Below are 16811 nucleotides of genomic sequence, written 5' to 3'. Positions count from 1 at the left end.
GCAGTGAATCGAAGCACTGAACAGTGTACAACTACGCCAATGTCTTGCTCTGATGCCATTTCAGAGGAAGAGACGTGTCCGTTTCACAAATATGCTCCGGGAACGTTATGTCGACATCTCAGCAGGGGTTTTCTCCGGCTAGGTGCCACTGGTCAAAGTTTTCTTAATGCTATTGGTCTATAAATCAGCCCCGTTCTCTCCCATACATCAAACGAGGCTGTCGCGAAGCGACGAAGGCGCGGAGGGAGGCGAGAGAGAGGAGAATGGAGGTGAGCGGGTGCCAAAGCGATCATGTGTTCCCCGCAAGCAGCAGGAGGAGAGCCGTGAAGCCAAACGGAGAGGAAAAGATGAGCCAGGAAAGGCAGATGTGCCTGTGTCATGTCTGTTATGAACAGTCTTCCCACCTTGTGGTAACACTGTGAACTGTAACTGCAGGAGAGCGTGATCGAGAAATAGACAGAGGGAGCGAGTGGAGGGTAGGGTAGGGTGGGGTGGGGGTAAAGAGAAATAGAGAGAGAGAGGGAGTGTGAGGAAGGGAGGGAGCAAGGAAGGAGAGAAAGAGAAAGAGAAAGGGTGAGGGAGAGAGAGAGAGAGAGGAGTTTAAACTAAGAGCTATGTTTTGGGACGAACTAATCTGCTAGAGAGCAGTGTGAGGATCGTAACGCATTGTGCGAGCGAGTGTGTGGAGGACAGATAAGGGAAGAAGCCCGGCAGACCGACTGCTTGTTTTAATGTGCTGACTCTGGGGAGCTAAAAAAAAAAAAATATTGACTCTTCAGTCGTGTGCCGTGAGCCAGGGCACAAGCGCCACATTTAACAGAGGTGCACCAGAAAACACGGGCGCGAGAGAGGAGAAGATACATCCAGCCAGACAGCACATATAGAGGATTTCTCCTTCCTTTTCTTCTTTTTTTTTAATCTGTTCATTTTTCTTTCTTTTTTTTCTCGGGACTGATTCCCATTTCCAGTAGAGAAGAAGGAGCCGTAGAGCCACGAGAACGCAAAAAAAACATCACAAAAAGCGACAAGAAACGAAACACCGCCAACAAGATGTTTGAAATCAGCCGAACACTGAATGCTGCTTTGTTGAGCAATGAGGTAAAGGAATTGGATTTTCTTCTGTCACCTCACTTCTCTAAGTGTGTGTTCATTATTCTGTTGTGCGTAATGTTTCTCTGTTTTATCAGTGTGTCCATGCTTCTAAATGTGGCAGCTGACAGGTCCAAATGAATGTGCAGGGATTGAGCATTTAGGTCCAGTTAAACGTCTGCTAGCTGAAGGCAGAACCTCTTTGCTCTCCGGGCGTACTGTAATGGATGAGAGACTAGACTCGCTCTCTCTCTCTCTCCCACGCACAATCATTTCATTTTCTCATTTACTCAAAGCAAGATAGCTGTAACTGCTGAGCTTGCTTGATGACTTGCCCATCTGGGGCTTGCACTGAGTGTGTGCGTGCGTGTTTGTGTGAGTGCAGCGCCACTGTGAACGTAAGCACACGGCTCTCTATCACTGTGGCAGTCCAGTTTTCTCTTTCCTTTCGCCTCTTGCTATTTCTTTAGCCTGTATATTTCGTTACCACCTTGGCTAGCATTCTGTTCTCTTCCTCTTCTCTTCTTTTCTCCTCTTCCCTGTAAATGCGCACCTCGCGAGCAGTGTCTGAAGATGATGGTAAGGTGTTCACAGAACTCGGCAGTAGCCCAGGCGGAGGGCTCCTTCCCAGGCATGGGCTCGCCGCTTTTCCCCCGAGATCCATCCAGCCAACTGGGGGCCAGGGAGCTGGGGGTAAGAGGATAGACGGATCTGTTAGACATATGAACGAGAAAATAGATGGCACAGTAGAATAAGAATACTAACTTAATTTAGGTAAATGTGTGCAGCCCTAAGGCTTGAATTAGCCAATGTTTTCATGCCTCATTGTGTGATGATACGGCCGCCCACTCCGACTAGATCTTTCTATCAGTTAGCCAGAGAGAAAGAGAAAGAGTGAGAAAAAGCAGCTTGTGTAAGTGTATCGTTTGTGTATTCCAGCTCGGAATATGTTTGTGCGGCAGTGTACTGATGCCTAAAATTGAAAGTGCGCCACGTGTGTGTGTGTGTGTGTGTGTGTGTGTGTGTGTGTGTTAGTGTGTATGCTTCAAGTCATTTGAGCATAGTAAGGTTAGATAGCTAAAGGACAGATTTTTGTATGTAGGAGAGAGGTTTGTTTCGAGCATCATTTTGAATTTCAAACAACTTTCCGAATGTGTTGTTTTGGTGCTCCCTGCCGCCTTTCAGCAGAAACGTGCTTGGAAATGTGTGAAATAGAAAGCATGTGTCTTATACTGCACAGTCAGTTACAAAACTACCTGAAGTTCAACAAAATGTGAGTGGCTATATTGTATTTCTTTAATTCGTAGCACATCAAAATTCAGCCGTTTTATTTCTCCACTGATAGGTGGTCATAACAGAGCATACTAGACAAATAGCTGGCTAAGGTTTTCCTGATTATAATGAATGTGATTTCACTCAAGTCTGGAGCTATGAAAGTGGATATCCATCCTTACAATCTCATTCAGTCATTTTTGATATTCTACTACAGTCTTGGGGGGAAGAGAGATGACTGTATGGGAAAGCCCTGGCTGGCTGGTGCTGTACGCGCCGGTCGGTTAAGAATAAATCCCTGACTTGGTGCATTAAATCGACACGAAACTGTGGGTGTCTAATCTGTGATGGGCTCTCGTTCCTCGTCTCCACAAAACAGGATCAGCCTGCCTGCCTGGAGCCGCACCACATTCTCACACAAATCAGACTCATACTGACAGCACTGGAGCTCTTCTGCCAGTGCACAAACACACACACACAAGTATACATACACACACTGCGATCGCATGCAGCTGGGTGTTCATAGGCAGAGAGAGGAGATTTTTAAACCCTTCTTTGCAACCTTTCTGAGGTGTGTGTACACACTTTCCTTAAAATCCTCCACAGCTCAGGGATTTGAAACATTCTGAATATTCATCCTGGTGATTCTTCAGCTCTAAGAAGACAGAAAAAAGAGACAAGGCATGTAAAGTCACAACCACAAATATTCTCATTTGAACTACAAAACGATTATTAGTAAATCCGAAAAATCATTGTCATCCAGCAATTGGTCACTAAGCATGGGAAGGCGGAAAATCTAGGCAACATTTAATAATGAAAATTAGTGACAGCGATATGTATGCGCCACTAGTGGTTATGAACTGTGTGACTGCGTGAAGTGTTATTCTGGATTTTTCACAATAGCAGAACACAGTTTACAGTAAAATCTTTTTTTGAAGATAAAGACGGTTTGATGAGAAGTGAAGCTTCTCTCGGTTTCTCTTTCCACCTCGAGAGACTGTCAACAAACTGTTTTAAAGTTCTACTTTTGCACTTTTCATGTTAAAGACAGAAATGAATAGATTTAAACAATAAAATGACTGAAATGTAATTTTCAGTCGCTATGTCTGGCATAATTTAATTTCACATGTTTTACTGTTATACAATAACAGTCATTGTACATTATATGTAATATTTATTTTTTATCTTGATAAAAAATATACTCTTGCCAATATAATTTTTTCTTTTAAATCACATTTGGATAATAAATTGTGCTGTTTATACATATGGGGGCAGGGAAAAGCAGCTGGACTGTTGCTTCTCGTAAAAATCTGCATTTGTGACTCACATGTATCCGCAAACACACAACTCACATTTCAGATTGTAATTAACCAGGTTGAATCAGACCATCGTTACAAAGATTAATTGTGCCTTCATTAACTGAAGCCAGATCATTTGCATACATTAAATCATTGTACAGGGAAGAAGTAGAGGTCTGTCAAGGCATTTTTTTGCGAGAGGGAGATTTTATTCTCCCTTCTAGTTCTCTGTCAGTATTTTTTTATACATGCAATAGATTGCTCTCAGACATCTTGCTGAGGAAAACGACTAGAACGTTTCATTTGGATGCAGCTTTTTCAATTATATTTCTATATGCGCAGCATGTGTAGAATTCATATATCAAAGTAATGATTGTATTTTATGATTAAGTAAATCAATCAAGCGATGAAAACACTCAGAGCTAGATCTGAAGATGCTTTTACAAACACGAACTGACATTAAAAGCCAAGCGCAATCAAGAGAAGCAATGGATCACTAATTTTAACGTCTACCTATAAACAATCTGGAATAATTTAATAAAAGTAAAACATTTCATTTGCGGAAATAGAAAAACAGTTGCATCACATAACAGTAGTTATGTTTGATTTTGGCATCCTCGTGCCAAGCACTCTCATGGGTTCTCGAACATCCAGAAGACATTGAAATCATTTCTAATCACGGTTAATAACCACAGTGTTATTTTATTTTTTTAATCAAGCATGACACATTGCCACTAGAGATAATTCGCTAAGCAGGATACAGTGTGATTTCCAATTACAGAACATTTTTCAGCATTCAGCACAAATGATGAAAACCTCTGAAATAGCACAAAAGTACAATCATGAGAAAAGCGGCACGTTCCGAAGAAAATACATATGACTTGGTATGGTTACGTGCATTAATCCAAACAGATGCAGATTTGCTGGATTCAAAATTTCTGATGCTGATTGGAGATGCTGTTCATGCACACACACACACACACACACACACTCCAGCAGTCCACGGGTTACAGCTACTCTGTCAAATGCTTTTGTGCTCGCTTACTAACTTCATTTTCAGCCATTTTTGAAGGTTACGTTCACTCCTAAATTCGTTGGAGGGAGCTGAGAAACAAACAGAGATGAGGGGGAGAGGAGAGGGAATTGAAGAGCGATTGGCAAATGTCTGTTGGCAGTGTGAGAGATAGGCAGGGTCATCTCTATTTCACAACAATGATTAGCTCTGCCCATCTGCCGGCTCGACAGGCTCCTCCTGCTGTGATTGCAGTGTTCTCTGTTCAATGTAGCCCTGGAAATTAGTTCATTTGTGCTGCTCAACCCCAGCCTAACTGTACTGAGAACAGGTGCAGCATTCTACCCCCGCACAAAGCCGTAGCGAGCGTGTGCGCGAGTGTGAATCCTCTAAAAGAGCAGCCAAGCAGCAAGTAAAGCAGACTCATCAACTGTGAAAAGATTCGCATCTCGCAACACAATAGCAGTAGATTGCAGTGGATCAACTTCCTGTTCAGAAATAAGCACCTTTTTCTCCTTCTAGTAGGACGTATCTCCTCGCAGAGTTATTAGCGTTCACCTCAGAATTTCGACATCAATACCTTTTTACCTCTGTGTATATTTAGCCGGGTACAAAAGCCACTGTGTTAAACCAAATATGACACTAGCACTTTATTCTCGCTGCTGAGAATTTTAAGTACTTCTCATCAATATTCTGTCAAAATTTAATTTCCAATGGCTCTGTCAAGAAGCCTCAGTCTGTTATTCTGTGCTAGTGTGAAAATGGCAGAGTCATCACAGAGAAAGATCTGGAGCCCTGAGCCCTGCAGCTTCAGAGGCCTCCGCTTTTGTCAGGGCACTTTGCCATTTTGGAAGAAAAGGCCGCAAGAATGAGCTATTTAACCTGTGGGTCACTCAACGGGCACTGCGCGCGCACACACACAAGGCATTAGTGAGAGAATTAACCATCTTTCACTGCTCAAAACGCAAGTGTGTGTGTGCATGTGTAAATGACAGGGTGCAGAAACAAACTCCTGTTCCGTAAACTAGTGATGCAGGACCACCGGTTTTTAATAGACATACACCAAATGTTGCACAGGACTGCATCCAAATACTGTGTGAGCATTATGGTGGCGCTCTGCGCTCATATTGTAAATAGATGTGATATTAAGAGAAACTAAACAACGTATTCCAAATTTTGTGAATACCAAAGTAAATATGATTGTTGTTGTTTTTAAGTAATCTGATGGATGACAATAAAAATTGTCTATATAAAAAAAATGTGAAATACGAAAAAACTGAAAGCAAATGGACCTGCAATCAGATCATTTTTTGTGTTTCAGTACCACATAATCAGTGGCACAAACGTATTCTTATCAATTGACTGTAATAATGAGTTGACAACTGAGTTTGGGACTAACTAAAGAGACAAATCCAAGTTACAATATACATGGGACCCTAGACATCCTCTGAAACGTTTCTAAGGAAGCATTAGCTCAAGCAATCTGGATGCAGAGCCATAAATGCTCACAGTTTTGTGTTTTCAGGCTTAAGCATGTTAAGCAGAGAAACAGGATGAGAGTGCTCATTAGGAAACAAATGTAATGAAATTAAGTTCGTATCGTCATCACAAGGGTGCATGTGTGTGTGAATCTCACAGTCACATAAATATGACACACAAACAACACACACCTCACTTACATACACGCACTCGCACACCCGCGGTGCTTCAGGATGCTTGTGCATGTGAAAGTAGATGAAAAAAGCTGCATTGGGGTCCGTCACCATTGAGGCGAAGAGCAGGTGTCTCCAGCCAGGCAGAGAGAGAACCAGGGCAGCCTGCCTCAGAGTCTTAGCTCCACCAGAGCTCCCCTCGCCTGGGAGGACAGGTGACATCTGGCCCCTGTGCCTATGTAATGGAAGACGCTGCCTCCAGGGACATCAGTCACTGAATCTCTGAGCCCCGAGTCAGTATATGAAAAAAATTAGATTTTTTTTTTTCACTGCCTTTACTTTTCGATGATTTCACAGGGACTTGGTGTTGATGAAGATTGGAGGTCTTGAAAGCTCTCCCCTTTTTCTCTTTGAAAAAAAAGTCAGTGAAGAGAGGGGTCAGCGTGAGTTATACAGGCACCATGACCTGGAAGTAAAAAGCCAGTGATTTCAGCAGCAGGGGGCGAGTGCTGGTGATGATGGTCCCCAAAGAAAACACGTTCGCTTACCTCTCTCTGCGTACAGAATAAAGGTCTAGTCTTCATCTTTCTGCTGCGAAAAAGAACATCAAAACAGAGGATTCAGTGAACAGCGAGAGCTTTGTGTTTTAAGTGAGACTATTCAAGCAAAGCCATAAAAAGATACAAAATAAAAGAAAGAGCAGAAAAGGGGGAAAAATACAAAGGAAGAGTAATTTCTATGGCTGAGCCAGCACTCAAGACTGTTACTGAGAATGCATACTAAAATTCACAGTATTTCCAAATACAGAAAATAGTTCTGTTTTTTTTTTAGCAGCAGTGCTGTTTTATTCTTCCAGAAAAAGAAATAGACATTTTAATGATTCAGTATTTCACGAATGAGGATGGAGCGATTTATAAAAGAGAAACGTTAAATGCTTACACATGAATGTGTGCTAAGTGCACGAATGCTTGCTTGTCTGGTTTACCCCGGCTTGCTTAAGTACTATAATTAATGGTTTTGTTAATTGAACAGGAATTGCAAAGGCGCTGTAGTGTAGAAAGCAGCACCAGTAATTCATCAATTTCACTCTTTTTCTCCTTCCCTTTTTCACTTTGCACACGTTACTTTTACAGCTCGAGCACTGGCTACAAGGGTAACATTAGATGGCAAATTATACGAGCTACCATATTTTAAGAAATTTGAACTCAATTCAAAATTAAACTGACCACTTACTCAAAGTTCAGGAAAACAGATTCCAAAGATTCCTTGAAACACTCTAATGTGTTGGATTGCATGTTAAATACATTAAGAAAAGCAGTCAACCCTGCCGGTTGTTATTAAGGAAGTCCAATCATCCATCAGAATCGGCAGCCATTTTGTAGCAGGATTATCCGCTATGACAAAGCAGGCTGTTTTTGAAGTGATAAATGTGCTCTCTGCCTGAATGATAGCCTGTGCCCAAGAGCTGACACGTTGACGAACGGCGCTGTTTCCCCGTATTGATAGTTTCTGAGCCCATACATTTCATTGATTCGTTAATTGTTCAAGGGAGTTGGAGGCGCCTGACTGTCATGAATAAATGATAGATGCCTGGCATGTGTGCATTACCGAGGAAGACCTTTGAGGCGTGGTGTTGCTTCCTCAGAGACGCCAACCGTCCTCTTCACAGCCCTGAGGAGCTGCTGGTCCCCGTTAGTTTCCCCTCACATTAATAATGCATTCTCTCTAACAGCAGTGTTCAGCATTAAATGCTCTGCCATGGAGCCTGTTCAAAAACATCAATACAAACTCACTGAAATAACCCTGTTTCAGGCAGAGGGGGGAAAAAGAAGTTACATATGCTAATTGCTTCTTAAGGCATTCCTTCTGTCTACAGCTACAGGCTCTTGTATCTTTTCTCTTTCAGAATCTGTTCCTTTCTCTTGCCTTGCTCTCGTCTGCTCTGAATAAGTAAGGCACTATGAATTCTGGGAGAAAGACAGCATGGATGTAGGGGAGTGGTGCAGAAATACTGACGATGCTTTTCCCAGGGCTCAGAAAGACAAGGTGATGGAGTATCTACAAACAAGGAAAGATAGGTGGGGGAACAGGGGAACGAGAAAAGGAAAAAAGCGATATCGATGGCACATTTCTGTTCGATTTTACCCCAGAGATATGAGTTGTACATATTATATCAATGAGCTAAAAATGACATACTTTAAATGCTCGGAATGAAATTCTGTCGGTGCAGATAAAAAATAAAAAATAAAAAATCTGCCCCCTCTCTGAAGGGAAGCACTGATTAAAGACCAGGCCAGATGGACCACAGCGGTCTTCCTCATCGTGCTCGAGAGCTCCGACTGCGATCAAACACAGCAAAGGCCACCCTACAGCCAACCGTCATACAACTCGATCTTCACCATCGCTCAGTCTCCCTCCAGCCAACCATCAGTGACTGCACCACGCAAATGAGATGGAGAGAATCGTCAGTGATGTTAATGATCAGAAAAGAGCTAAAGCGTCTTGCTCAATGTCACCTTGGTTGATGCCACAATGAGAGCCACCCACCGGGTTAAATATCTGCTCAAGGATTCACCAGTGCCACATTTGTCTAATTTTCCACACAATCCATGAGGCTTTCCTTAATGTAGAATGTAAAAAGTCACCATGATAAGTACCAACAAAATCAGCATGATAATTATTAGTAGTCAAATTTTTTTACCTAGATGTATTTCATTAGCACTGAAAATCTACTAAACTCTCAGAGTCTTTGAGGAAAAAGTGAACCGACATGGATGATATATTTGTCTTTAACCAGTTAAATCTTAACTCAAACATTACCTGAATCCTTATCCTCTAAAATATCTTAGATACGAAGCACAACCGTCGTTTTCAGACAGGTTTTTCATATTTGAACGTGGCGAGCTCCATCAGGGTGAGCCGAGCCAGAGCTCAGCAGCCTGACACTTGCAGTGCTGCCTGGCGGTGAAGCCGCCAAAAAGAGTTGATGTGGTGTCGGGGTTCTCCTTTGAGAAGGTGACAGGAACAGGAATTGGACTGGGTGATCCTCATGTCCTCTGACAGAAAAAGATATTTGCTTCAGAGGGAGAAAACTTCACCCCTTACTCCCAAGACGAATGAGAATTGTGACAATCGGGATATGTCAAATAAGAGAGAGATTTTGATGTGAGGAGAAAAAAAATATTTGTCCTGGGATTATCCGTTTTTCGTTTTCTCCTTAATGTTTACGTTTTTCTAAAACAAAAGTTTAGCATTTTTATTGGCATATTGACTGGACTTTTTAAACAAAGTAATTTGAGGGAAAATACTAACTAAACTTTAACTAAACTGTAAACATGCAGTGTTTTGAATGAATTTCAGTTTTTTAATCTACTAATCTTCTAGTGAATTCCCAAATAACAGGACAAAGTGGATTTTTTTTTAATCAAGGCTCCAAAATGAGATGTGCAATTTTTAACACACTTCAGCTGACAGCTTGCAGGGGATCTACACTTCAGTGTCTTTAAATAAACCTGTTATTATTCAGGGTGAAAATTGAGACAAAATAATCTCACTGGAAGATTTTGCGCAGTTGAAACAATTATCACCATGTCGGTTGCATGTTTTAACATGTTAAACTCTCAGAATAGATGCCTGGTGCTCATGGTGAAAGCAGGAGTGAATGTGAAGTTAATGAGCAAGATGCATATGGTGGAAATCGATAACATTGACGAGACACTGATGGAGCATGCGTAACACACTCATCCGAGTGGACTGTAGATCTGAAATATTTGACAAACAAGAGCACTTGGACTTGTGGTTATGGCCAACGGAAGAATTCAGGTGGTGTGTGTGTGTGTGTGTTTGGAAGCAGGGAGAGATGGGGCATGCAAGGTTCAGAGTAATTAGTCAGATTGAGGGCTGAAATGAGGCAGTGTGAGAGGAGGCTGGGGCTAAGCATTTGTGTGTGTGTATTTGTGTTAGAGGCCAGGTTGGTGGGATGCTCTAATTGGAGCTAAGCGGCCGCAGAGGATCAGGGGTACTCCAGAAACAAAGGAGCATGGGCAGAGAAAGAGAGAGGGAGAAAGAGAGAGGTTGCAGTTCTGGGTGTGTGCATGTGTCTCTTAGTGTTTGAGTGAACAATAACTAAAGTGACATTTTACATGCTCAGCTAGCAAAGGCTTTGACCAAACCTCTGACTGCATCAAAATCACACACATAGCCAAACTCAGTTTTGAAAAAGAGAATAGATACATGAATTTAAAAAATGGGAGAAATACCGTATAAACATGAATATTTTCCTTTCCAAGAAAATGTGTTCCGAGTAAAAAAAACTGCATTTAAATCCACAATTACACAAATCAAATTCCATTTTACAGTCCAATTTAACTACTGTATAACGGACATATCCAAGATTTTTAAAAAAGAATAGCATTTCAGTGTCAATTAGTTAGCTGAGCATATAAAAACATCCTTTTTACAGAATGAAAATAAATCAATTAGCCTCGTTGCTTTTAGCTCGTTACTCAATTCGCATGCTGTTTCACTTTTAATGGCTTTTTGACAGCCGATAAATTATGTGATTTACATTAGCTGGCCTGTTTTAAACCCCTCCGCCGGTGGTCAGAACAGCCATCCTTTAGCTCGGCAATACCTGCATAAAAAGCCCATTTGGCAAAATGGCTGACATAAAATGCATGTGGGTTGGAGGACAAAATAACGGCATCTTATATAAAATGATGCTATCTTAGTTTGACTGCTATTACCTGCTGTTCGTTTTTCAGAGAGGCTTATCCAACGTATGATGACTAAATGAAAGTCGTTTATGTGTACAGACACACACATACACTTTTCTACAATAGTATAGATCCCCGAGGTCACATCCTCCCACTCAAAACCTCCATGCATTCTTGGCCAAACCTCCCACCGCAGACCTCATGCCAGTCTAATCCCTAAGACCCCTCCCTCCATCTGTCCCCACCCAGCCCAGGAGTGAACATAGAGACAGAGGGTCACACGCAGCCTCTGAGTCATACTGGACACGTTCCCTCAGCCTGCACGTCTACTGCTGGTGTACACGGCCTCAATTCAAAACACTCTCTCATACTGGATGCTGCAAATGGGTAGTTGACAATTTTATTTATTTTTTAATTAACAGGATTTTAGGTTCATATCTATATAACGTGTGCATTTTAGATGCTCATCATTTTTCACCACTTTTAGATTCTTAAACAGTCTTGTGGTGTGATTTCTATCAATACAAATATTCCACGCAGTTTTTCAATTCATATGGGGTCACAAAAAATGCATGTGTAATTGTAAATTACATTGAAAACCATTTTAGTTGAGATTTGGCAAAATGTTAAAATGCAGGTCAACTACCCAAATACTGTATAATGATAGTGATTAAAAACAAAATACTGATATTTTCAAACCATAGGCTATTTTGAAAACAGCATGATAGCTGGTATATTACTATACAGTGCAGATATTTCTGATTTGTCTCATGCTTATATGTTTTTAGTAATCTATGGAACTTTGAATACAGGGAAATTCAAATTGAACCTTCCAGATGGGATTTGTCTCCTCTTCTATCTGCCGCATCAGCTGTTACAAAGACCAGCAGCTGACATTTAGTCCTTTATAAAGATTTCCAAGAAAGAGAAGGTAGAGAGAGAGAAAGATAACTGCCCTTGTAAGAATCATTGTTATTTATGATTTATTGATGTTTATTTGACGCTTGACAAAAGCAACCATAGCGTAGAATACCTGGTAATGATGAATATTACAGTAATGTCACAGCATTCAAATCTATTTACTGTTATTTATTGTTGTTTGTAACTTACTTTTGCCAGGAGCTGATCTGTTCTGCTATTATTGTCTGAAAAAGACACAAAGGAAAAAAATCAAACGCAAAATATTCAATCTGTATGCAATAAATGCACTCCACTGAAATACAATATGAAAAATACATCTACATAAAGGCACTCAGTACTTTGTTTACATCCAAATGAGAGTGCAGAGACCTTGGCATTGACTACCCACATGAATATGTCTCTCTCTCACATGCACAATCTCTGAAATGCCTAATGGTCAGACGTAGAGAAAGTGAGTGTAGCAGTCTCCCACTACCCAACCGTTTTTCTCTCTTGCTCTGCATAAACACACAGTATGAAAGTAAAACTCAAAGTACACATTTCCACCTACCAACCATCTGATGATGAAAAATGGTTGGTGGTATCAGACGGATGGAGAGGTTTCTGCTTGTTCTCGTTCAGTTTGGAGGTTGTGAAGAGTTCAGTGATGGTTTCCATATGTGGTTGCTAGACTTCAGATTGGTAAACTCACACAGGTTAAAGAACTGACTCAAGTTTGCCTGTGCTATGATGTGAGGTCCTGTATAATAGAATCATGCCTGCATATGAATGAAACGACAGTCAGGTTTTTCTCTCTCTGTTGGTGGGAGGGACCTAAATTAATGTCTTGTTGTGAGGAAGATGAAAGGTAATGACTTCTATAACTCATATGGTGCCACATGGTTCAGTGAGCAAAATGGGAAGCAAACACAATTACTAGATTATGGTGTATTTTGCTATATGGGCTGTGCATTGCTGTTTTGAATAATGCTATTTTAACCATTATGTGAATATTTATGCATTTATGCATCTAATACATGTATTAATTATATATGTGTGTGTGTGTATATATATATATATATATATATATATTAGTGCTGTCAACGTAGCATCCGTTTTTTCTGTCATCCTTTGGCTGTAGTTTATAGTTTATACATTATATGAATGTCCTGACACACACAGGGAGCACAGAAAGACACGCGCCAGTATCGTGCGTGCGCCCAGAATCGAGTTCTCTTTCGCGCACAATATGAACAATAACACACACAATTATGACAAAATGTCAGTTTTGTCAAGTATCCTCATAAGAGCAGTCTTAAATGAGTTAAATAAAGTCTTAAATGAACGTAAAGAGTTGTGAGAGAATGAGACACGTGTGAGACGTGCAGCAGCGGCTGGTCTTAAAGTGAAAGCAGCCACTAATGCTGTCTGTCAGTAAAGTTAATCAAAGAACAAAGTTAACAGTGAAACAGTGACTAAAGAACTTGTGTAGTTTTAAACCTGTTAGATAGGTAGGAAGGGCACAGGTAAAATATGACATTTATTTATGGGTTTATGTGAGGATTGTTTGAAGTTTACTTAAATTAAAAGTTATTACATTTTTTGAAGCCCAATAAATGTTAAATGGATAGCTTTCAATTACACTGTAATGTTGAATGGCTATAATTCATGTTTAAAATTGGGCGTGGGGTGCGGGGGTGGTACTGATTAGTATCAGTGATCCTGGCCTTTATTCATAAAATGATGCCATTAAACAAGTATTTAAAATATACTTTCTTTATGTTGTCTCTACACTGATTTGGAGATTAACTGTGAAATGATTACATTATAATTATAAAAAACGTATAAAAATGTAAGTGTTTTTAATTGCGTTTCATATTTTTTTAATCGATTAACAACACTACTATATACTGTACATGAAGCACAACATCCTGCTATTGGGCCAAACACATATAAATGGTCTACATGAAATTAGGGTTTTCTCGGGTCGAGCTCTCAAGTACTGTGTCCCTAAGAGCGAGGCCTGGCCATCTACCGAGAAATGTCTTTCATTTTTTATGGCTCTGCTGGACTCTCATGCTAAAAGTAGTTCTTGTCAAGTCAGTTGCTCACCGTAAGGGACCTCCGCTGTGGTTTTTAGAATTGCAGGTGAAGAGACGATAAGACCACAGCCGTTTCCCAGCCCATTCCAGTCGTGTGAATTGTTCTATTGTAGCCTACCAGTACAGCAACACAAAGACCCACACCATATAAAAATGACACCCACATTATTCCCCCACAACAAACCTAAGAGCAAAATGCATTCACACAAAACTCCCTGAAGACCCAATGAATGTGTAACATTAGGATTGTATATGCGGAGTAAATGGGTGCAAGCAGGAAATGTGTTTTTGCCCGTGATGAATTCCATATCTTGGTAAATAAAACAAGATCTGAAATCCCTTCATTCGGCGAGCAGATGTGAAATGGGTTTTGTCAGGGGTGGGAGCGGCTGGTCTCGCTGTTAATTATTGATTCAGTGCATGTGCAGCTGCGAACAACAGAGAATGTGGGAAGAGTTTGCAATAATGTTTAGAAAAGAGAAAATGAAAGAAAAAAATAATGCATTGGATGACATTATTTTACAAGACTGTCCATTTTACCTGAGTAGATGCAATTGAATATAGTGTGTGTATGAATGAGTAGGGGGAGCAAGATGAGCTTGTGACATCACAACATGAGAAGGCTATGGTCATGAATATGAATTAGCTTGTGCTGCTATTGCTTATGTTCTATGCTAATATAACATTGAGATAATATAACAAGCCTGTTTTTTTAAGTAATTTGGATTTTTAATTTAACATCAAGATACTACATATAGAGATCACATTCACAATATTATTGGCACTAAATAAATTACGCATATTTTTTTTCTACGATGTGAGTAGCAGCTAACCATGATTTGTGAGACTCAACCTTACACCTGAAATAATCGTAGAAATAAGTTGCTTGCATTAATAAGATCTACGGCACAATATTAAACAAATTTTAAAGATTAAACGACAAGGGTTTAAACCAATTATGGGAGGAAGAGGGGGAGAGACCTTGAACCCACAGCAAAAAAAGTGTGGTTTATCACAATTATTCAAATGTGAATGTAAATGTGTAGGCCTATACATGTGTGTGTGTGTGTGTGTGTGTGTGTGTGTGTACACTTTTCAACAAGGTCTTCAAACGTTAAAAGATAGTTAGTAAAATAAGTTAGTTTTATCTCTCGCCAAGTAGACTCACACAAACAGATTCGCATGAGGAGGTAACCATAGCAACAATACGCTGTGACCAATAACTCTTATTTACCACTGTATTATAAACGTATAATTCACAAATATATCATAAAAACGTTTGTTAATTGTTTAAAATGTCTTAGGTTCGTAAATGTTCTAGTGGCGCCAAAATTACAACATGTATTGCACGAGACAAACTTCAACAGACTGGTCTCGAAAATTGCATTCAGAAGTCATTGCATAATTCACACACTGATATATCGACCAAGTTAAAAAATACAAAACAAAAAACACTGTAGCCTATGTATGTGCGCGTGCGTCTTCCCTCAGGTTCCAAACTATAAATAAATCCCCTATCTAGTCATCACAGGTAGTTTGCTTTTGACACTACACTTAAACCCAAAACGTTTCACATGTATCTGTCTTCCACATGCAACCGAAGGTCAAATTATTAGCTGTCAATCAGAGACCGCTGTTTCCCCAAAGGCGCGACGCTCCCCAATGACTCGCGCGCGCCTCACCCTCTCCAACAGTCTCCTCAAGAGCAGCGCGCGCCACCCCCTGTCTGTCCCCGCTCAACCAATCAGATCTCACACCAGCCTGACACTGTGTTCCATAAATGGTGTGGAGGAAAAAGGGACGCTCGCACTGCTAGCTCCACAGAGTCAAGGGAACCGATATTTTTTGTTTTTATTGTTTTATTTTGGATACTCCCCCCTCAGCTACATTAATTTACGAAACAATAGACGCTCGCCGACCGCAGCTGTAAGTTTTCGACTCTATCTCACCATATCTCTCAGCCGACCTGTCTGCATCCGACTGTCCTTGGGTCCACGCGACACCTCTCCTTCAAGACTTTCGGGAGCGACTCCCCCAAAAAACCGCTCAAAAGCGAAACGTTTATTTTTTTCAACCGGGTATAAAATAACGAGCTTTTTTTCTTTTTTCCCTTCACCTCCGGACACGAGAATGGTCATGGTGAGTAATGTGCTCGCATTTGAAAGAGAATTACACTGTAGTGAAAATCACTGAAACACGCTGTCACGCGCAGCCTTAGAATAATCCCTTCATCCCTCGTAATACTCCTTCTTCGCCAACTTTGCTCTTTTCCTTTCTCTTAAGCACATAAACGGCGACAATAGGGATGAAGACAGAATATTGTTATTTAGAGATGATTTTTTGAGTGCGCATTTTGTGTAAAGGTGTGTGTGAATGCGTGTGCAGTTATGGTTTTGTACAAAGAGCAGGTGTGTGTGCTCAGTAACCTGTGCGTTCTTCAACCTGATACTCAGTAGATAACAATTGTGGTTTATTAAGTAAAACATGTGTCGTCCCACAGTTGCAAATGACTAAAAATATGTCTCTTAATTGTCTAAATCAGTTGAATCAAACTGGTGTGTTGACCACTTCTTTTTGCAGTTCATGATATTAATGCACTGACTGTAAATGTACAGAGATAAATGTAAAATGTATGGAAAAATTATATAAAAACGAATATATTACAGAATAATGACCGTTTTCCAGGGCAAAGTTGTATAATTGACTGCTCATTTGTTTCCTGGCGTGTAAATGTTCTGTGAACTAATTTAACATTTAACATTCATGTCTTT

The 16811-nt window shown here is 40.5% G+C and overlaps 1 protein-coding gene across 4 annotated transcripts in view; it reads left to right on the top strand.

Annotated features, from left to right (window-relative positions):
* The first annotated feature begins 516 nt into the window (after positions 1-516).
* Positions 517-16811, top strand: part of elavl4 (ELAV like neuron-specific RNA binding protein 4) — a 78309-nt gene continuing 62014 nt past the window's right edge. For 2 of the 4 annotated variants that reach the window (XM_084086484.1, XM_084086483.1), the window contains exons 1-2: positions 517-1098; positions 1654-1782. In XM_084086484.1, the coding sequence (XP_083942610.1) occupies positions 1051-1098; positions 1654-1782 (177 nt within the window). In that variant the 5' untranslated portion in view covers positions 517-1050. Of the gene's footprint in view, positions 1099-1653; positions 1783-15738; positions 16180-16811 lie in introns of those variants that run through there. The other 2 variants (XM_084086486.1, XM_084086488.1) reach the window with 2 other exon arrangements.

Source organism: Abramis brama (assembly GCF_963993115.1).
Source record: "Abramis brama genome assembly, chromosome: 16".
In the NCBI taxonomy this organism is placed as follows: domain Eukaryota; kingdom Metazoa; phylum Chordata; class Actinopteri; order Cypriniformes; family Leuciscidae; genus Abramis; species Abramis brama.
This window is presented reverse-complemented; position numbering and strand designations above follow the sequence as displayed.